The 19,411-nt window shown below is 29.0% G+C and overlaps 6 protein-coding genes across 9 annotated transcripts; 1 reads left to right on the top strand and 5 right to left on the bottom strand.

Annotated features, from left to right (window-relative positions):
- Positions 1 to 593: 593 nt before the first annotated feature.
- On the bottom strand, positions 594 to 5,653 carry LOC113798334 (uncharacterized). Of its 3 annotated transcripts, none has more exons than XM_075823145.1 (3): positions 5,349 to 5,653; positions 4,998 to 5,275; positions 594 to 2,872 (listed from the first exon to the last, which is right to left on the bottom strand). In XM_075823145.1, exons 1-3 carry the CDS (start codon positions 5,619 to 5,621, stop codon positions 652 to 654), a joined length of 2,772 nt encoding a protein of 923 aa, XP_075679260.1. In that variant the 5' UTR covers positions 5,622 to 5,653; the 3' UTR covers positions 594 to 651. The 3 variants fall into 3 exon arrangements, with proteins under 3 accessions (XP_075679260.1, XP_075679259.1, XP_075679258.1); XM_075823144.1 differs by lacking the exon at positions 4,998 to 5,275 and adding an exon at positions 2,949 to 3,226; XM_075823143.1 differs by lacking the exons at positions 4,998 to 5,275; positions 5,349 to 5,653 and adding exons at positions 2,949 to 3,226; positions 3,300 to 3,610.
- A 238-nt stretch (positions 5,654 to 5,891) lies between these two features.
- LOC142645820 (uncharacterized) lies at positions 5,892 to 7,157 on the bottom strand. The gene is made up of 3 exons (XM_075823184.1): positions 6,872 to 7,157; positions 6,509 to 6,798; positions 5,892 to 6,426 (listed from the first exon to the last, which is right to left on the bottom strand). The coding sequence occupies exons 1-3, from the start codon at positions 7,145 to 7,147 to the stop codon at positions 6,144 to 6,146; spliced, it is 849 nt and encodes a 282-aa protein (XP_075679299.1). The 5' UTR covers positions 7,148 to 7,157; the 3' UTR covers positions 5,892 to 6,143.
- A 1,054-nt stretch (positions 7,158 to 8,211) lies between these two features.
- LOC113798310 (uncharacterized) lies at positions 8,212 to 9,960 on the bottom strand. Its single transcript, XM_027348826.2, has 3 exons — positions 9,679 to 9,960; positions 9,320 to 9,597; positions 8,212 to 9,252 (listed from the first exon to the last, which is right to left on the bottom strand). Exons 1-3 carry the CDS (start codon positions 9,889 to 9,891, stop codon positions 8,328 to 8,330), a joined length of 1,416 nt encoding a protein of 471 aa, XP_027204627.2. The 5' UTR covers positions 9,892 to 9,960; the 3' UTR covers positions 8,212 to 8,327.
- A 321-nt stretch (positions 9,961 to 10,281) lies between these two features.
- LOC142645819 (uncharacterized) lies at positions 10,282 to 11,618 on the bottom strand. 2 transcript variants are annotated; one of them, XM_075823168.1, is made up of 3 exons: positions 11,278 to 11,618; positions 10,910 to 11,190; positions 10,282 to 10,815 (listed from the first exon to the last, which is right to left on the bottom strand). In XM_075823168.1, the coding sequence occupies exons 1-3, from the start codon at positions 11,560 to 11,562 to the stop codon at positions 10,338 to 10,340; spliced, it is 1,044 nt and encodes a 347-aa protein (XP_075679283.1). In that variant the 5' UTR covers positions 11,563 to 11,618; the 3' UTR covers positions 10,282 to 10,337. The 2 variants fall into 2 exon arrangements, with proteins under 2 accessions (XP_075679283.1, XP_075679282.1); XM_075823167.1 differs by having other exon boundaries at positions 10,910 to 11,618.
- Positions 11,619 to 11,823: 205 nt separating this feature from the next.
- LOC113798335 (uncharacterized) lies at positions 11,824 to 14,287 on the bottom strand. The gene is made up of 2 exons (XM_075823225.1): positions 13,250 to 14,287; positions 11,824 to 12,817 (listed from the first exon to the last, which is right to left on the bottom strand). Exons 1-2 carry the CDS (start codon positions 14,163 to 14,165, stop codon positions 11,967 to 11,969), a joined length of 1,767 nt encoding a protein of 588 aa, XP_075679340.1. The 5' UTR covers positions 14,166 to 14,287; the 3' UTR covers positions 11,824 to 11,966.
- A 1,882-nt stretch (positions 14,288 to 16,169) lies between these two features.
- Positions 16,170 to 18,362, top strand: LOC113798309 (glucose dehydrogenase [FAD, quinone]-like). Its single transcript, XM_027348825.2, has 2 exons — positions 16,170 to 17,435; positions 17,545 to 18,362. The coding sequence occupies exons 1-2, from the start codon at positions 16,304 to 16,306 to the stop codon at positions 18,351 to 18,353; spliced, it is 1,941 nt and encodes a 646-aa protein (XP_027204626.1). The 5' UTR covers positions 16,170 to 16,303; the 3' UTR covers positions 18,354 to 18,362.
- The last annotated feature ends 1,049 nt before the right edge of the window (positions 18,363 to 19,411 follow it).

The raw sequence follows: 19,411 nt of genomic DNA, 5'->3' as shown, positions 1-19,411 counted from the left end.
TTTCGATGATGATGATGATAATTGTGGTAATTCAATTTTCCTAATTAATTTGATAATTTAAATTGATCGATTTTAAAATGGTTTAAAATCTTGTAATGCTGTATTAATATAATTTTGTTGCATTATTTTTTGAATATCTGTCAATGTGGGCGTTGGTACTGCTTGTGATGGAGGTGGCGGCGGTGGCGGAGGTGGTATTACGGCTGATGTTGATGATTCACCCACACCACCAACATTCAATATATTTGATTGTCTAAATTGTTTATATCTAAATGGTGCTATACCACTATCCAATTGATTTACTAACCAACATTCAGCATAATAATCTTCATCTGATATAATATTAAATGGATGTGATAGTCTTCGTTTGGGAATATATTTTAGATTTTTTTTCCGTTTCTATTGATGATGCTATTGATCGAGATGATGATAATGGTAATGTGTTGGTGTTGATGTTAATGGTATTTTTCTTTAAAATTTAATGAATCATTACTAACAACATGATGATAATGACGATGATTTTATTGATGATGCTGTTGTTGACCACCTATGTGTTTATTTTATTAGATAAATATTGATTTTTGATATAGAAATTTGTTTACGAATTTTTAAATTTTATTGTATATATTATTCATCAATTTTTTTTTAATATTAAAATTTTACATCAGGATCGATATCCATATTTTGTATTGTATCATTCATTATATTTGCTAAATTTAATAAATTTCTATTATTATTATTATTGTTTATTTGATTTTGTTGAAATAAATTGACCGGTAATTGTTGTTGTTGTTGTTGTTGTTGTTGTGATAAGTCAGGTGATGTTGGTAATGGTGAACCAAGCGATGATGATAATGATGGTAATGAGTATGATGGTCTTGATCTCGATGGTAATGAGTATGATGGTTTTGATCTCGATCGTAATAAGTGTGATGGTCTTGATGACGATTGTGGTGATGATTGCTGTGCGTTAATTGCCGCTCTTGATAATTGAAATTGTTCTTGTGCCTGTGCCTGTAATTGTGGTTGTGGTGAATCACGAATGGATGAAAATGCTGAACCATGTGATGATCCAGACGACGATGACGATGGTGATGATGATTTTAATTTGTATGTTGCTCTTGATGACGATTTTTGAGCTTTAGTTCCCGATCTTAATAAGCGAGATGGTTTTTGTTTACGAACGGATGAACCATGTGATGATGATCCTGATGATCCTGCAGATGATGGTGACCATGACGGTGACAATGACGGTGACGGTGGCGATGACAATGGTGATTGTTGTATTTGTCGTTGAGGTGGATCACCAATGGATGAAAATGAACCAATTGATGATGGTCCTGCTGATGGTACTTGTTGTTGTTGTCGAGCTTTTTTTGACAAAGATTTTGCTAAAGAATCAGACGATGCACTTGATGAACCATGTGATGATGATGATTCTGATGATCTTGCAGATGATGGTGACCATGACGATGACGGTGGCGGTGACGGTGGTGATTTTGATGGTGATGGTGATGGTTGTATTTGTGATTGTGGTGGATCACCAATGGATGAAAATGAATCAATTGATGATGGTGATAATGTTGTGGATCCTGGTGATGGTGCTTGTTGTGGTTGTTGTCGAGCTTTTTTTGACAAAGATTTTGCTAAAGAATCAGACGATGCACTTGATGAACCATGTGATGATGATGATTCTGATGATCTTGCAGATGATGGTGACCATGACGATGACGGTGGCGGTGACGGTGGTGATGGTGATGGTGATGGTTGTATTTGTGATTTTGGTGGATCACCAATGGATGAAAATGAATCAATTGATGATGGTGATAATGTTGTGGATCCTGGTGATGGTACTTGTTGTTGTTGTCGAGGATGTTCGGACAAAAATATTACTGATGAATCAGAAGATGCTGGTGATGGTACTGGTTGTTGTTGTCGAGGTTGTTCGGACAAGAAAATTACTGATGAATCGGAAGATGCTGGTGATGGTACTGGTTGTTGTTGTCGAGGTTGTTCGGACAAGAATATTACTGATGAATCGGAAGATGCTGGTGATGGTACTGGTTGTTGTTGTCGAGGTTGTTCGGACAAGAATATTACTGATGAATCGGAAGATGCTGGTGATGGTACTGGTTGTTGTTGTCGAGGTTGTTCGGACAAGAATATTACTGATGAATCGGAAGATGCTGGTGATGGTACTGGTTGTTGTTGTCGAGGTTGTTCGGACAAGAATATTACTGATGAATCGGAAGATGCTGGTGATGGTGCTCGTTGTTGTTGTTGTTGTGACAACCTATTTAATGATGATACCAAATCTTCCTGTTCAATTATATCCCTAAATTCCTCGATGATGCCATCATAATCTTCATTCAAATATTTAAAATTTAAAAGTGATGAATCTGATAATGATGATGGTGATGCTTGTTTTGGTGGCTGATTATAAAAACTTGAAATAAATTCATCATCATCACTACTTTGAACATGTTGAACATTTATTTTTTTAGGTGGTGTTTGTGGATTCCATTCACTTAATTCAACTGGTTTATCAATAGAATTGTTTTTTACATTTCTAGTTGCTGTTGTTGATGGAATTCTTTTTAATTTTTTTGATTGACTAATATTTTTAGTTGTTAATTTTTCATTTTTATTTGGTTTAGATGATGATGATGATGATGGGAAAATTTTTCCAATCCATTTTCTGAATTTGCCTTGTTTTTCAACATTTTGTACCGGTTTATCAATATGATCGACAGTTGTTGTTGTTGGTATTTTATTGGATCGAAATGTTCTTGTTGATGGACCAGTATCAGCAGTTGTTAAATTTTTCGTTGAAAATTTCAATTTATTTGCTGCTTGTGCTTTTAGTTTAGCACTGAATAAATAATGGTTAGTTTGTTGCGATCAGAAAATTGTGTTGAATAAAGAATTTTTTCAAGAACAAAACTTACTTGGCACGATATTGTCGACATCCAAGGTATGCACCGACAGCAATCAGAAGAATAGTAATAACTGTGGCAACCACACCGGCAATGATTATCATGTCTTCTGTCCAAAAACAGTTCCAACTTCGTTGCGATGAACTGATTTTATCGCATACTGATGTAAACAATTGTCGTGTGTTTGTTTCGATTTGTTGCGAATAATTCTGGTTACATTTTGCCGCTTTTTCTATTTCACAAGCCATCGCATGCCAAACGAAGCAGCAAAATTGTTTTGTTTCATAGAACTGTTTGTTTCAAAAAACAAAAACGAAATTTGATTTCATCAATAATTTTTGAGAATCATTAAATGCAACTTACATATTCGTCAATCGTAACTTTCCATTCTCGATGTGATGATTTTTCACATTCATTGAATTGATGGTAAACTGATTCACTACATTGTAATGATTTCGGTAGACCATAAACCGTTTTATACGGATATCGTACCGTATCCCATTCGGTTTTACCTACAAAACCACGCATTATAAATGATTTATCACCATTTGCCATCCACACATCATTCATAGTGATAATAAAACCAATCATCATCAACAAATGCGGCCAATGATTATCGATAAACAATAATAATCTAAACATTTGAAAACGAAAGAATTCAGAAACAAATCACAAAAAAATTACAAAATGTTAATCCAAATGGTCAAATGAAATTTATATGAAAATTCAAACCATTCTTGTTTTTTTCCCAAAAATTTATTCAATCAAGTAATTTTCTTAGACTTTTGAACAAATAAATTGAAAAAAAATTTTATTTCTCATTATTAATTTTACTATTTTTTTTTTGATTATTTAAAATGAAAATTTGTAATTAATGAATTTGTTTTTTGATTTTTCAATTTTAGTTATCAATTTTAAAATAACAATAGTTATAATAAAGATAATAATAATAATGATAATAGTTTTATTAATAATAAAAAAAAATATAAAAGAATTTATAAGTTGAAAATATTATAAATTATTCAGTATAAAAAGTATGATCAAAATTAGAAAGATTATTTAACCATTCGGTAAGATATGATTGTTGTTTATTATAAGTGTTTGTTGGATCTTGATTAGGATTATACGGTATTAATTGTTGTGGTTGTTGTTGTTGTGCTGAACCATGTGATGATCCAGATGAGGATGATCCTGGTGATGGTACTGGTTGTTGTTGTTGTCGAGGATGTTCGGACAAAAATATTACTGATGAATCAGAAGATGCTGGTGATGGTACTTGTTGTTGTTGTGGTGACCACCTATTTAATGGTGATACCAAATCTTCATTTTCTTTTATATAATTTAATTCTTCCATAAGATCAGCATGATCTTCATTCACATATTCAAAATTAAAAAATGGTGAATTTGATAATGATGATGGTGATGGTTGTTGTTGTTGTTGTGACAAACTATTTATTGGTGATACCAAACCTTCATTTTCTTTTATATACCTTAATTCATCGATCATTTCAGCATGCTCTTCATTCAAATATTCAAAATTAGAAAGTGGTGAATCTAATAATGATGATGGTGATGATTGTTGTTTTGACTGATTATTAAAATATGTAATGAATTCATCATCACTACCTTTAACATGTTGAACATTTATTTTTTTAGGTGGTGTTTGTGTATTATTCCATTCACTTAATTCAACCACTGGTTTATCAATAGAATTCTTGTTTTTTACATTTTTAGCTGTTAATTTTCCATTTTTATTTGGTTTAGATGATGATGATGATGATGGGAAAATTTTTCCAAACCATTTTTTAAATTTGCCTTGTTTTTCAACATTTTGTACGGGTTTATCAATAGAATCGACAGTTGTTGTTGTTGGTATTTGATTGGATCGAAATGTTTTTGCATTTGTTGGTGGACCAATATCTGAAGTGGACAGTTTTTTTGTTGAAATTTTTAATTTATTTGCTTTTTCTGCTTTTAGTTTGGCACTGAAAAAATAATGGTTAGTTTGTTGCGATCAGAAAATTGTGTTGAATAAAGAATTTTTTCAAGAACAAAACTTACTTGGCACGATATTGTCGACATCCAAGGTATGCACTGACAGCAATCAGAAGAAAAGTAATAACTGTGGCAAACACACCAGCAATGATTATCATTTCTTCTGTCCAAAAACAGTTCCAACTTCGTTGCGATGAACGGATTTTATCGCATACTGATGTGAACAATTTTCGTGTGTTTGTTTCGATCTGTTGCGAATAATTCTGGTTACATTTTGCTGCTACCGTCAATTCACAAGCCATCGCTTGCCAAACGAAGCAGCAAAATTGTTTCGTTTCATAGAACTTTTTGTTTCAAAAAACAAAAACGAAATTTGATTTCATCAATAATTTTTGAGAATCATTAAATGCAACTTACATATCCGTCAATCGTAACTTTCCATTCTCGATGTGATGATTTTTCACATTCATTGAATTGATGTTGAATTGTATCACTACATTGTAATGATTTCGGTAGACCATAAACCGATTTATACGGATATCGTACCGTATCCCATTCGGTTTTACCTACAATACCACGCATTATAAATGATTTATCACCATTTGCCATCCACACATCATTCATAGTGAAAATAACACCAATCATCATCAACAAATTATGGTTATGGATAAACAATAATAATCTAAACATTTGAAAACGAAAGAATTCAGAAACAAATCACAAAAAAATTACAAAATGTTAATCCAAATGGTCAAATGAAATTTATATGAAAATTCAAGCCATTCTTGTTTTTTTTTGTCCAATAATAAAATTTATTCAATCAAGTAATTTGCTTAGACTTTTGAACAAATAAATTTTATTTCTCATTATTGATTATTAAAAATGAAAATTTGTAATTAATCAATTTGTTTTTTAATTTTTAATTTTTAGTTATCAATTTAAAAATAATAACAATAGTAATAATAATGATAATAGTTTTATTAATTAAAAAAAAATATAAGAGAATTTATAAGTTGAAAATATTATAAATTATTCAGTATAAAAAGTATGATCAAAATTAGAAAGATTATTTAACCAATCGGCAAGATATGATTGTTGATTATTCTTATAAGTGTTTGTTGGATCTTGTTTTATTGGATTCTGATTGAACAGTATTGGTTGTTGTTGTGGTTTGTATGATGTATGTGTTTGAATTTGTAAATTATAAATTATTCAATCATATCGAAAATCGAAATTAGAAAGATTATTTAACCATTCGGCAAGATATAATTGTTGATTCATATAAGTGTCTGTTGGATCCTGATTGAACAGTATTGGTTGTTGTTGTTGTTGTTGTAGTTGTGCTGTATATGTTTGAATTGATCTTGATGCTGCGAATTTTGATGCTGCTGCTAATTTTGATGCGGCGGCTAATTTTGATGATTCGGTGAATGGAGTTTCTTGATTAAATGGTTTAATTGGTTCAGGAGGTATTCCTTGGGCTTCAAGCTTGGAACTAATAAAACAAAACAAAAAACAAAATGATTGATTTTCTTGCAATCAGGAAAAGTGTGTTAGAAATCAAGAATAAAACTTACTTGGCAAGATATTTTCGACATCCAAAGAATGCACCGACAACAATAGAAACAAAAAGAGCAACAAGAATAATAATTCCTATTACCTTAGCGGCATTGATTAGTCTTTTTTCTGTCCACCAACAGTTCCAACTTTTTTGCGTTGAACTGATTTTATCGCATACGGTTGTAAATAATTTTCGTGTGTTTGTTTCGATTTGTTGCGAATAATTCTGGTTACATTTTGCCGCTTTTTCTATTTCACAAGCCATCGCATGCCAAACGAAGCAGCAAAATTGTTTCGTTTCATAGAACTGTTTGTTTCAAAAAACAAAAACGAAATTTGATTTCATCAATAATTTTTGAGTATCATTAAATGCAACTTACATATTCGTCAATCGTAACTTTCCATTCTCGATGTGATGATTTTTCACATTCATTAAATTGGCTGTAAATTGATTCATTACATTGTAATGATTTTGATAGACCATAAACCGGTTTATATTGAAATCGTACAGTATCCGATTGATTATTACCTTGTAAAATAATTGATTTAACATCATTTACATTATTCATTGTGATGATAGCAACAATGATCATCATCAACAAATGTAACCATTTTTGTTTATTATGATTATTATCGATTAACGAAAATCTAATCATTTGAAGAACAGAAGAAAATGATGATCAAAATAAATCAACACAAAATTTGAAATCAAAATGCTAGTTGAAATTTATATGAAATTATTCGAATCATTTTTTTAATTCTGTAATTCGATTGTATTTTGAAACGAAACAAAAAAAAATTATTATAACTTAATCAATTATAAAGTTATAATTAACTTATTTATAACTTAATCAATTATAAAGTTGTAATTAATTTAATTATAACTTAATTATAACTTTATTTAATCATTTTTTATTTATTGTGTTTATATTTGTTTAAATTAAAATAATCATAAAAAAAATTCTTATTTGTACCAAATTGATATAAAAAATCTTGTGTTTCTTGATTTGGTGGTGTTATTACATATGATGGACAAACTTCATTCACATTCGATATATTTACAATAACATTTGATAGATTATTATTATTATAAGTGTTTGTTGTATCTTGATTAGGATTATACGGTATTAATTGTTGATCCGGTTGTTGCTGTTGTAGTGTTGTTGATGTTGACGATGGAAATAAAGAATCATATGATGGTGGTGGTGAATCCGGTGGTAGTGGTCTTTGTTGATATTGATTTGTAGATGGAAATAATGAATCATATGATGGTGGTGGTGGTGAATCCGGTATTGGTGGTCTTTGTTGATATTGATTTGTAGATAGAAATAAAGAATCATATGATGGTGGTGATACACCTGATGCTGTTGATTTTGTTAATGGTGATCTGGATAATGGTAATTCTTGATTTGTAATTGAACTCTATTATCAAAATTATAATCAGAATGAAATAAAAACCAATTATAATTTATATGAAAATTCAGACCATTTTTGTTTTGTTTTTTTACAAATATATCAACAAAAAATACAATTCTTGTAAAAAATTTTCTTATTTTTAATTTTACAAAAATAATTAATTAATCAACAATAAGGGGAAAAAAATCGATAGAAATTTCGGAAAAATTAATTTTTTTTTTTTTTTTTGGTTTATAAAATTTGTAGGAAAATAATCAAATTATATTCAATTAGTTTGACAGTGATTGAATGATTACCATCAAAATCAAAGAAAATTGTAATTAATTAGCATCGATAATTATAATTTATAATTATTAATGAAAAGTTTTATTTAATCATTTATTTTTTTGTTTATTTATATTTATTTAACACGTTCGCCATCTATTTGTTGTGGTTGAATGTTGCGTTTTGCCAAAACCCCGGTAACATACGTGATAAATTGAAATAATTAGAAAGAAATGATCTATTTCGTGATATTACATTCAAATTCGATGGATTTACAACATTTGTTAGATTTCTTATAGTGTTTGTTGGATCTAGATTAGGATCGTACACTAATAGTTGTTGCTGGTGTGGTGGTGTTGTTGTTGATGATTGAATTAATGATGGTGACGGTGTTGTATCCGGTATTGGTGGTGTTTGTTGTTGTTGTGATGCGGTTGTTTGAATTGTTGCTACTGATGATGCTGTTGATTTTGATGATACTCCTGTTGTTGCTGTTTTTATTGATACTCCTGATGCTGATGAATTTGATGATACTCCTGTTGTTGCTGTTTTTATTGATACTCCTGATGCTGATGAATTTGATGATGCTGCTGTTGCTGCTGATTTTGTTGATACCCCTGTTGCTGCTGATTTTATTGATACTCCTGATGCTGTTGATTTCGTTGATCCTGCTGCTGTTGCTGATTTTATTGATACTCCTGATGCTGCTGTTGCTGCTGATTTTGTTGATGATGATCTTGATAATGGTAATTCTTGATTTGTAATTGAACTTGAATCATTTGCTGGTGGTTTAAATGATGAAACATTATCCGAAACATTTTGTATTGGTTTATCAGCAGCTGTTAATTTTCCTTTTGTAGTTTTCAATGGAATATTCTTGTGAGGTTTTCCTCGTGCTTCAAGCTTGCCCCCAAATAATGATCTGATTTTTGATGATTGAACTGGTTTATCAGTAGAATTGACTTTTGTTGTTGATATTTCTGATGAATGAATTGTTGATAGACCAGTATCTTCAGCTGTTAATTTTTTCATTGGAATATTAAGCTTTTTGCCAATTTTTGCTTGCTCTTTTAGTTTGGCACTAAAAAAAATAATGGTTAGTTTTTGTTGCGATCAGAAAAGTGTGTTAAATCAAGAATAAAACTTACTTGGCACGATATTGTCGACATCCAATGTATACACCGACAACAATCAGAAAAATGGTAATAGCTGTGACAACCAAACCGATAGTGCTTTTCATGTCTTCTGTCCACCAACAGCTCCAACTTCGTTGTGATGAACCGATTTTATCGCACATGGAAGTAAACGATTTTCTTGTGCTTGTTTCGATCTGTTGCGAATAATTCCGGTTACATTTTGCAGCTATTTCTATTTCACAAGCCATCGCTTGCCAAACGAAGCAGCAAAATTCTTTCGTTTCATAGAACTTTTTTGTTTTTTGTTTCAAAAGACAAAACGAAATTTGGTTTGATCAATAATTTTTGAGAATCACTCAAATGCAACTTACATATTCATTGATCCAAATTTTCCATTCTCGATGTGATGATATTTCACATTCATTGAATTTATGGTAAACTGATTCACTACATTGTAATGATTTTGGTAGACCATAAACCGGTTTATATGCAAATCGTACCGTATCATAATCATGTAAAATGATTGTTTTAACATTATTGATGATTATCAATAATAAATGTAAAAATATTCGTTTACTATTCATATATTAATCGAATAACTTTTGTTTAATATGAAAAAAAAATAAATAATGATACACACTGACAGCAAACCAAAAGAAAGAAAAACAAAAACAAAATTATAATTAAAATAAAATAAAAATCAATTGTAATTTATATGAAAATTCAGACCATTTTTGTTTTGATTTTGTATAAAAATTTATTTTAAAAAAACAATTCTTGTAAAAAAAAATTCTAATTTTACAAAAATAATTAACTAATCAACAACAAGGGAATTCTGAGCCATCTTTTTTAGCAGTGTGTGTTACTTTTAAAAATTAATAATAATAAGGGAATTCTGAAAAATTAAAATTAGCATTTATTTTTGATTATTATTTTCATTATTATTACTATTATTATAAAATTTGTTTGTTTGTATTTTGTTTAGACTATTTTTTTTTATTTATTAAATTTTTTTGTTTGTAATTATTAATTATGAATAATATGAATAATCGTTTAAATTTGATTTAAATAATTTATAAAATATTGGTTTATGTGTAAGGAAAAAATATAAAAAATCTTGTGTTTCTTGATTCGGTGGTGTTATAACATATGGTGGATACATTTCATCAAATGATTTCGGTACAACTAATACATTCATTTTAAATATTTTATCATTTCTTATTAATAATAATTCATCAAAATCTTGTGGTCGTGCTTGTCCACGATCTTTAACCAATGTTATATTTGGTAAATCTTTTTCCGTATAAATTTTTTTACCATTTCTTAAATTTGGTTGTAAATCAATAAAATCTAATTGTGTTATATTTTTTACCGTTTTTTTCGATATAATTAATGATTCACTATTTTTTTTAAATTCTTTTGGATCCATTATTATTTTATTCGGATTAGCATATTGTTCTAATGTCATTTGTAAACGTTTTTCTTTATTTAATTGATTAGTTTTTAATCTATTTTTTGTAATTTCGTTTTGTTTCAAGTCAAAAAAAGAAAAAAATGGTGTTCAGATTTGTAAATAGAAAAAAAAATTTTAATAATACTTACTTCCAACGATAACCACGATATCCAGTGTATACACAGATCAACAATGTTAGAACCGATAAAACAATACCGATAATTTTACCCGTAAGAATTTCTTTATCATATGACCACCAACAAGACCAACTTTTATATGTTGAACCGATTCGTTCACATATGGATGTATAAAATTCTTTGGTATTTTTTTCCAATTTCAATGAATAATTTTGATTACATTCGACAGCTACATTCAATTCACAATCCATTGTATCCCAAACAAAACAACAAAATTCTTTCGTTTCATAAAACTTGTTTTTTTGTTTCGAAAGGAAGAACCAAAACGGATAAATTTTGATTTTATTAATTTTCCGAATCATTTGAACGCAATAACTTACATAATCATCAATAGTAATTTTCCATTTATTATGTGATAATATTTCACATTGATAAAATCGATTATAAATATCTTCATGACAATAAAATAATCTTGATAAACCATAAACAGATTTATATGGAAATCGTATTAGATCTGATTTGGTTTGATTATTAATACGATGTATAATGATTGATTTAACACCATTATCATTGTTGGCCATCCATATAATAATGATTTGAATGATCATTAACAAATGTAAACATAATCGTTTACAATGATTATCTTTTGATGATAATCTTATCATTTGCAAACAAAGAATTCAACAAAAAAAATAAAATAAAAGTTACACAAAATGTAAATCAATGGCCATGGTGAAATTTATATGAAAATTCCAACCATTCTTGTTTTGTTTTTCTTAGATTCAATTAAGGGAATTTGAATTTTATCCAAGAATAAAATTATCAAAATGTTTTTTTCATAATCCAAAATAACATTTATTGATTATAAAGAATCGAAAAAAAAATTTTATTTAAATTCATTTCGACATTGATTATTTTGTATACAAAAAAGTTGAAAATTATAAATAATAATAAAAATGAATGTTTAGAAAACGAAATTATTTCGTTATTATGTGATGATGATGAATTTATTATTGAGGAATATTATTGTTGTGAAATGTTATGTATTAAATACCTACGAATATATATTTTACGAATGTTTACGACGTACATGTCTTTTTAAATCCGAATTATTAATAGTTGCATATTGACAATGATTACATTTATATGGTTTATAATCGGAATGTATACGAATATGTTTTCGTAAACCAGATTTATCTGATGATGCATATTTACATTGATTACATTTATATGGTTTTTCACCTGTATGTATAAGAATATGTCTTTGTAAAGCAGATTTATCCGAAGTTGCATATTCACATTGTTTACATTTATATCGTTTATCACCTGAATGTATACGAACATGTTTTTTTAAATTAGATTTATCTGTTGTTGAATATTGACATTGATCACATTTATGTCGTTTGTTTGGTATGCGTTTATGTCGATCAATCGAACATTCATTATCAACATTCTCAACACTATTATCATCAACAACATTATCATTATTATCATTAGTTTCGATTTTTATTTCCAAATAATCGTTATTTTCATCCGGTAATAATGAATATTGTTCAATTTCATTATTGGGCAACGAAACACCATTGGTTGACAAATCGATTTGTTGTTGTTGTCTCAAATTATCATTATTATTGATTGGTTGATTTGTTTCGATTTCAATCGAATTAGATGAAGGTTGATGATGATGATGATTGGTGAATTTATCGGTTTTTAAATAATCAACCAAATCAAAAAGTATCTTCTCAATTCGATCTAATCGTGATTTTACCAAAAAATTTTCTTCTTTTTCATGATCGGCCATTCGATCTAATCGTGATATTATTATCGATAGTGTTGACATTATTTTCTCTTGATTATTATAATTATTAATTGGTGTTGATGATGAATTAGATAGGGAACCCATTTTTTGCAGAAATTTAATTTAATTTGATTTTTTTTGAAGTTCAGAAATGATCTTCTCTTCTAAATACACTGAGAGAAAAGTGTGGTTTGCACACGCCAATTTTTTTGAGGTTTGCACGCCAATCGCTAACACATTTACATGCTTTTTTTGATGGCGTGCATACCTCAATGTTGGTGTTATTACGGCATCCAAATTGGACTTTTTTCTCAGTGTACATATCAAACTCATAACAGCTGAGATGAGCTACTTTTTTTTCAATACGCATGCTTCAATGAACTCACTGAAAGAAAAATGTGGTTTTGGCACATGCCGATTTTATTGATGAGAATTGTTTTTTTGTCTTTACAAAATAAAAATTTTGAAAGCCAAATTATTTGGATATGGCGTTTATGATGATGATGATGATGAATTTACATGAGCTTTTTTTCGGGAAGGATGTGTTATGTATTACATATTACATGAAGAATGTATAAGACGTTTATGTCTTTGTAAACTATTTTGTTGTGTTGTTACAAATTCACATTGATTACATTTGAATGGTTTTTCACCTGTATGTATACGAATATGTTTTTGTAATGCATATTTGTCTGAAGTTTTATATTCACAATGTTCACATTTGAATGGTTTTTCACCTGTATGTATACGAATATGTTTTTGAAAAGCAGATTTGTCTGTTGTTGCATATTGACATTGATTACATTTGAATGGTTTTTCACCTGAATGTATACGTATATGTTTTTGTAAATTACAATGTTGTGCTGTTGAATATTCACATTGTTTACATTTGTATGGTTTGTCACCTGTATGTATACGAATATGTCTTTTTAAAGCAGATTTGTATGAAGTTGCATAATCGCATTGATCACAATTGTATCGTTTATCACCTTTGCGTTGATTTCGATTAGGCAAACATTCATCAACATCATTATCATCATCATTATTATTTGTTGTAATTCTTGTCGAACAATTTTGTTTTGATGATTCATCATTTGATTCGTTGTAAACTGCACAGACGAAATATTCTTCTTCATCGGGTACCGAAACACTATTCGATGACAAATCGATTTGTTGTTGTTGTTTCAAATTATCATTATCGATTGGTTGATTTGTTTCGATTTCAATCAAATCAGATGAAGGTTGATGATGATGATGATTGGTGAATTTATCGGTTTTCAAATAATCAACCAAATCAAAAAGTATCTTTTCAATTCGATCTAATCGTGATTTTACCAAAAAATTTTCTTCTTTTTCATGATCGACCATTCGATCTAATCGTGATATTATTATCGATAGTGTTGACATTATTTTCTCTTGATTATTATAATTATTAATTGGTGTTGATGATGAATTCGATAAAGAACCCATTTTTTTCAGAAATTTTTATTTGAATTTTTTTCAAAGTTCAGTTCAATAATCTTCTCTTCTTCTATTTTTATTAAATAAACACAACAAACGAATTACAGCTGAGATGAGCTACTTTTTTTCAATGCGCATGCTTTCATTTGAATCACTTAGAGAAAAGTGTTTGTCAGTTTGGTTTTATTTTTATTTTTTTGAACAGAATTTGATCATAATAATTTTGTATTTGTAGTTTGAATATTCATATTTAGTAATGAATCATTCATAATGTTTGATAAATTATTTGTTAGATTTGTTGTTTGAACGCAATAATTTACATAATCATCAATAGTAATATTCCATTTTTGATGTGATACTTGTTCACATTGATAAAATCGATGATAAATACCTTCACGACAATGAAATAATCTTGGTAAACCATAAACAGATTTATAAGGAAATCGTATTAGATCTGATTTGGTTCGATTATTAATACGATGTATAATGATTGATTTAACACCATCATTGTTGGCCATCCATATAATGATGATTTGAATGACCATCAACAAATGATTAATCATTTGTGGCCAAAAAAAAAAACAAATTTACTATGCAAATAATATTTTGCAAAAAATAATACACAAAAGATTTATGAGTAAATTTTTGATTGAATTTATAATAAAATTCAAACCATTCTTGTTTTGGTAACAATATTCTAATCAAATCGAATACTTTTGTAACTTAATTCCTCAACTACCAAGCATTGACAATAGATGGCGGTAATGTTTGAAACAAAAAATTTTTCATTTTAAACAAAACGAAAAAAAGCGCGAAAAATTTTTGTCAAAAAAAAAAATGAATGTATCAACTCATTTCATTTATTCAATCATAATAATTTTCTATTTGTTTTCAATATTTATTATTGTGATGGCGTATTAAAGCGCAGAAATATATCCTGTCTTAAATTAATTGCAATATTGTTATTTCGGTTTTTGAAGGTCAAAAACGGAAACAAAACCCAAAAAAACATCCGGAAAATTGACGGAAATATTCTATAAAATGAATAAATGGCATCAACTAAAACAACAACAACATCAACATTCTCAAAAAAAAACTTCTTGAAACTTTTTAATTCCAAAACCACTAAGGGGAAAATTTTTTCAAATCTCTCTCTCTCTCTCTCTCTCTCTCTCTCTCTCTCTCTCTTTTGTCTGTAAACATAGTTAGAAAAAAATATTGATCCAATAAACAAATTAGCAGCAAAAAGGAAAAATGAATGAAAAATAAACTTACAAACAAATAACGAAACCAATAAGGATGATTGACCATGCATGACATATTTAAGATGAAATATTTTCTCTTGTTTTTTGTTAACATTAAAAATGATATTCAATGATAATGTAAAGAAAAAAATTGACGAAAAAAATGAATGAATGAATGAAACGGAATAAATAACACAATGAAAAAAAACACATATTAGCCAATTGGACAACGAAAAAACGTAATGATTTTTCACAATAAAAAAAAAATTTTGTATGTCTGTTTTTTTAAGGATGTAAATTTGAAAAAATTTCTGAACAATGGTGTAATCAACAACCAAAAAAAATAAAGGTAGAAAAACGGATATATGTTGTTGTTGTCGTTGGATTTTCTTTTTTTCTTTTGCCTGAAAAACCTAAAACCAAAAAAACTGAAATTAGAAAATTTGGAACAAAAGAGAAAAATGATCAAACCTTTGTTGTTGTTGTTATTTTTTGACTGTTGAAGGTTGAATAAAATGAATGTTTTTTTTTGTTCAAGCCGAAACGAAAACGAAAACAAAAAAATCAATTTTCAATTTTTTTCATTTTCATCAGTTACCACCAATGAATGATAATATCATCAACAAAATTCAATATTGTTTTTTTTTTGATTGATTTGTTCAATGTTTTTTTTCGTCTCAAGAAATGATAATGATGATTGGGTGATCTTTGTGTGTTTCAGTTTTCATTTTTGATCGATTGATTCGAATTCGAATTCTTTGAAGAAAAAGAAAAAAAAATGAAAATCATTCGAATCGACTATTTTGACCTAGAAAGTGAATAATAGATTTTTGTTGTTTTTGTTGTTGTAACTATTTTCATCCTGTGATAAATGTAAAAAAAAATTGATAACAATTTATAATAATGATGATAATGGATACATCATCATCTGCATTAATAACATCAGTTAATCCATTACTACCGGCATTAGTACCATTAGCAACATTATTATGGCTTAAAGCAGCTGATCTTGGTATATTTATTTCACGTGATACATGGGATCAAGAATATGATTATATTGTTGTTGGTGCCGGATCGGCTGGTGCTGTTGTTGCAAATCGTTTATCTGAAGATCATCGTACAAAAGTATTATTATTAGAAGCTGGTGGTTCGGAAACATTATTCAGTGATATACCGATTGCAGCGGCTACATTACAAATGACACCAATCGATTGGGCATATCAAACTGAACCACAAACTGTTTCTTGTTTTGGTTTAAAAAATCAACGTAGTCGTTGGCCACGTGGTCGTGTACTTGGTGGTTCATCCGTATTAAATTATATGCTATATGTACGTGGTAATCGTCGTGATTATGATCGTTGGGTTGATCTTGGTGCTTATGGTTGGAGTTGGCATGATGTTCTGCCTTATTTTATAAAATCAGAAGATAATCAAGATCCAAATGTTGCTTCAAATGGTTATCATGGTATTGGTGGTTATTTAACTGTTGCAAATCCACCTGATTCAACACCAATATCGTTAGCATTTCCTGAAGCAGGAAAACATCTTGGTTATCCAAATGTTGATATTAATGGTCCAACACAAACTGGATTTACAATACCACAAGGTACTATACGTAATGGTGCACGTTGTTCAACATCGAAAGCATTTCTATCAAGCGTTCGTGATCGTCAAAATCTTCATATATTAACATTTGCATATGCAACAAAAGTTATATTTAATGAATATAAACGTGCTGTTGCTGTACAATTTGATCGTTTTTCATTGACACATATTGTTTATGCACGAAAAGAAATAATATTATCTGGTGGTTCAGTTAATACTGCTCAATTATTAATGCTTTCAGGTATTGGACCATCAGATCATCTTCATTCATTAGGTATACCAATTATTGCTGATTTACCTGTGGGTAAAAATCTTCAAGATCATATCTATCCAGGTGGTATTCATTTTACAATTGATAAAAAATATTCAATGATACAACGAAGAGTTTCATCATTACCAAATACGATTGCTTATTTTGCATTAGGAAGAGGTAAACAAAACAGAAAAAAATCGAATGTTTTCCATCATTTTTTTTACAATACCGACTATTTCAACACTAATTATTCTTGTTTGTTTTTTTGTTGTTTGAATTAAAATAGGTCCATGGACACTTCTTGGTGGTGTTGAAGGTTTAGGTTTTATTAAAACCAAATTTACAAATCGTACTGATGATTGGCCTGATTTTGAAATACATTTAGTTAGTGGTGGTCCATCATCTGATGATGGGCAAACATTTCGTCGTGTACAAGGTTATACTGATGAAATGTGGCATCAAGTTTATCAACCATATGTAAAATTTGATACATTTTCATTATATCCGGTAATGTTACGACCAGAAAGTATTGGTTATATTGAACTACGATCAACAAATCCATATGATCCACCAATAATTGATCCAAAATATTTAACACATCAAAAAGATATTGAATCAATGGTTGATGCAATGAAAATTTGTATTGCAGTTGGTTTAACACCACCATATCGTAAAATGAAATCACGTCTTATTGAAACTGTTTTTCCTGGTTGTGAACATTATGAAATGTGGAGTGATGAATATTTGGCTTGTGTTGCACGAACATTTACTTCAACATTATATCATCCAGTTGGAACGGCTAAAATGGGTGCACCATGGGATCCAACAGCAGTTGTTGATCCTGAACTTCGTGTTTTAGGTGGTGTAAAAGGTCTTCGTGTTGCTGATGGTTCTGTTATGCCAAAAGTTGTATCCGGTAATACAAATGCACCAATTATTATGATTGGTGAACGTGTATCAGATATGATAAAAGGTATAAATTTACCACGTTATGATCCAGCAACAGCAAAACGTATGGCCGATTATTGGAATGATATTGATAGAAAATTTTTTGATCCAAATCATGATCCAACAAATTTTGATAAGAAAAAATGAAAACAAAAAGCCAAAACAAACTGTAAAAAAAATTCCGATATTCAAATCAATTAGAAGCTTAGAAAATTATTATTATCAATGTTTTCCAATCATAAATAATATTTACCATTATTTTAATTTCAATTATAGTTGCCTGTAAAGAATTTTTTTTTATAATAATAATTTTAATAATAATAATCCGAATCGAATGTTTTGTTTTTGTCTTGTCTGGTTCGTTGACCAAACAGTGCCATTCATAAATGTAATGTTTGTCCAAAACTTTGTTTTTCTTTCCGTCCTGAGCATTTTGTCATAAATTATTATTTTTTGTTTTTGTTTTTTTTTTAAAATAAAAATCCGAAAAATGGAAAATTATTTTGGTTTTTTTATGCCGAAAAAAAGTGAAAAATTAATAAAGATGATAACCGAATGGTTTTTCGATAACAAACCGACCGACCGAGAGAAAAAAAAGAGAACAACGAAAAACAACAACAAAAAAACGAGGTATTTTGTTTGCTCGACATGAAAAATTTGACAAATTTTGCTTGTTTTTTCTTTCGGTTATTTTCTCACCTCGAACATGGCAAAAAAAACGAAATGAAAAAGAAGAACAATACCGTTTCTTTGGTTTTCTGTTTCATTCTGTCATTCGAATGACAATTCTCATTCGATTACCCGAAAAAACAACCAGAAAAAAAAGAGAGACATCAAAAAAAAACACAAAAATTCATTCCCGTCAACCAAAATTTTTTTGGTCTTTATTTGGTCTTGGTTATCGGTCGTCGACATTGTCACTATATATCAAGATCAGTAGATCATCGACTATCGAAGTGAAACCATTGTGTGTGTCTTCAAAAGTGTGTTTCAATTTCAACTTTATTTTTCTTTTTTTCTTTCTCCAAGAAGTAAATCTCATCATCATTGAAATGAATAAGCTTGAATGGTCTGACTAATTGCAAAAAATTATCACAACAACAGCAACGACAACAGCAAAAAAAATGAGCTAATTTTGTCGAAAAAACAAAAAAAAATCTATTAAGAACAATGTGATCATCAGCGACAACGACTAAAACGAATGA

Source organism: Dermatophagoides pteronyssinus, unplaced genomic scaffold, assembly GCF_027571235.1.
Source record: "Dermatophagoides pteronyssinus isolate colony J.1.1.1.1 unplaced genomic scaffold, Derpt_VIB-CSIC_2022.12 sq0024, whole genome shotgun sequence".
NCBI lineage: Eukaryota > Metazoa > Arthropoda > Arachnida > Sarcoptiformes > Pyroglyphidae > Dermatophagoides > Dermatophagoides pteronyssinus.
This window is presented reverse-complemented; position numbering and strand designations above follow the sequence as displayed.

Bases quoted from the DNA above. Each gene is read 5' to 3' on its own strand.
- LOC113798334 (XM_075823143.1), bottom strand. From the start codon at position 3,578: ATGTTTAGATTATTATTGTTTATCGATAATCATTGGCCGCATTTGTTG. The intron at 3,227-3,299 runs GTAAGTTGCATT...TGAAACAAACAG, and splicing joins AAGTTACGATTGACGAATAT to TTCTATGAAACAAAACAATT. The intron at 2,873-2,948 runs GTAAGTTTTGTT...TTATTTATTCAG, and splicing joins TGTCGACAATATCGTGCCAA to TGCTAAACTAAAAGCACAAG.
- LOC142645820 (XM_075823184.1), bottom strand. From the start codon at position 7,147: ATGATTAGATTTTCGTTAATCGATAATAATCATAATAAACAAAAATGG. The intron at 6,799-6,871 runs GTAAGTTGCATT...TGAAACAAACAG, and splicing joins AAGTTACGATTGACGAATAT to TTCTATGAAACGAAACAATT. The intron at 6,427-6,508 runs GTAAGTTTTATT...TTGTTTTATTAG, and splicing joins TGTCGAAAATATCTTGCCAA to TTCCAAGCTTGAAGCCCAAG.
- LOC113798310 (XM_027348826.2), bottom strand. From the start codon at position 9,891: ATGAATAGTAAACGAATATTTTTACATTTATTATTGATAATCATCAAT. The intron at 9,598-9,678 runs GTAAGTTGCATT...AAAACAAAAAAG, and splicing joins AAATTTGGATCAATGAATAT to TTCTATGAAACGAAAGAATT. The intron at 9,253-9,319 runs GTAAGTTTTATT...TATTTTTTTTAG, and splicing joins TGTCGACAATATCGTGCCAA to TGCCAAACTAAAAGAGCAAG.
- LOC142645819 (XM_075823167.1), bottom strand. From the start codon at position 11,562: ATGATAAGATTATCATCAAAAGATAATCATTGTAAACGATTATGTTTA. The intron at 10,816-10,909 runs GTAAGTATTATT...TACAAAAAATAG, and splicing joins TATCGTGGTTATCGTTGGAA to ATTAAAAACTAATCAATTAA.
- LOC113798335 (XM_075823225.1), bottom strand. From the start codon at position 14,165: ATGGGTTCTTTATCGAATTCATCATCAACACCAATTAATAATTATAAT. The intron at 12,818-13,249 runs AATACATAACAC...AATCAAATTAAA, and splicing joins ACATTCTTCATGTAATATGT to TTAAATTTCTGCAAAAAATG.
- LOC113798309 (XM_027348825.2), top strand. From the start codon at position 16,304: ATGATGATAATGGATACATCATCATCTGCATTAATAACATCAGTTAAT. The intron at 17,436-17,544 runs GTAAACAAAACA...GAATTAAAATAG, and splicing joins TTATTTTGCATTAGGAAGAG to GTCCATGGACACTTCTTGGT.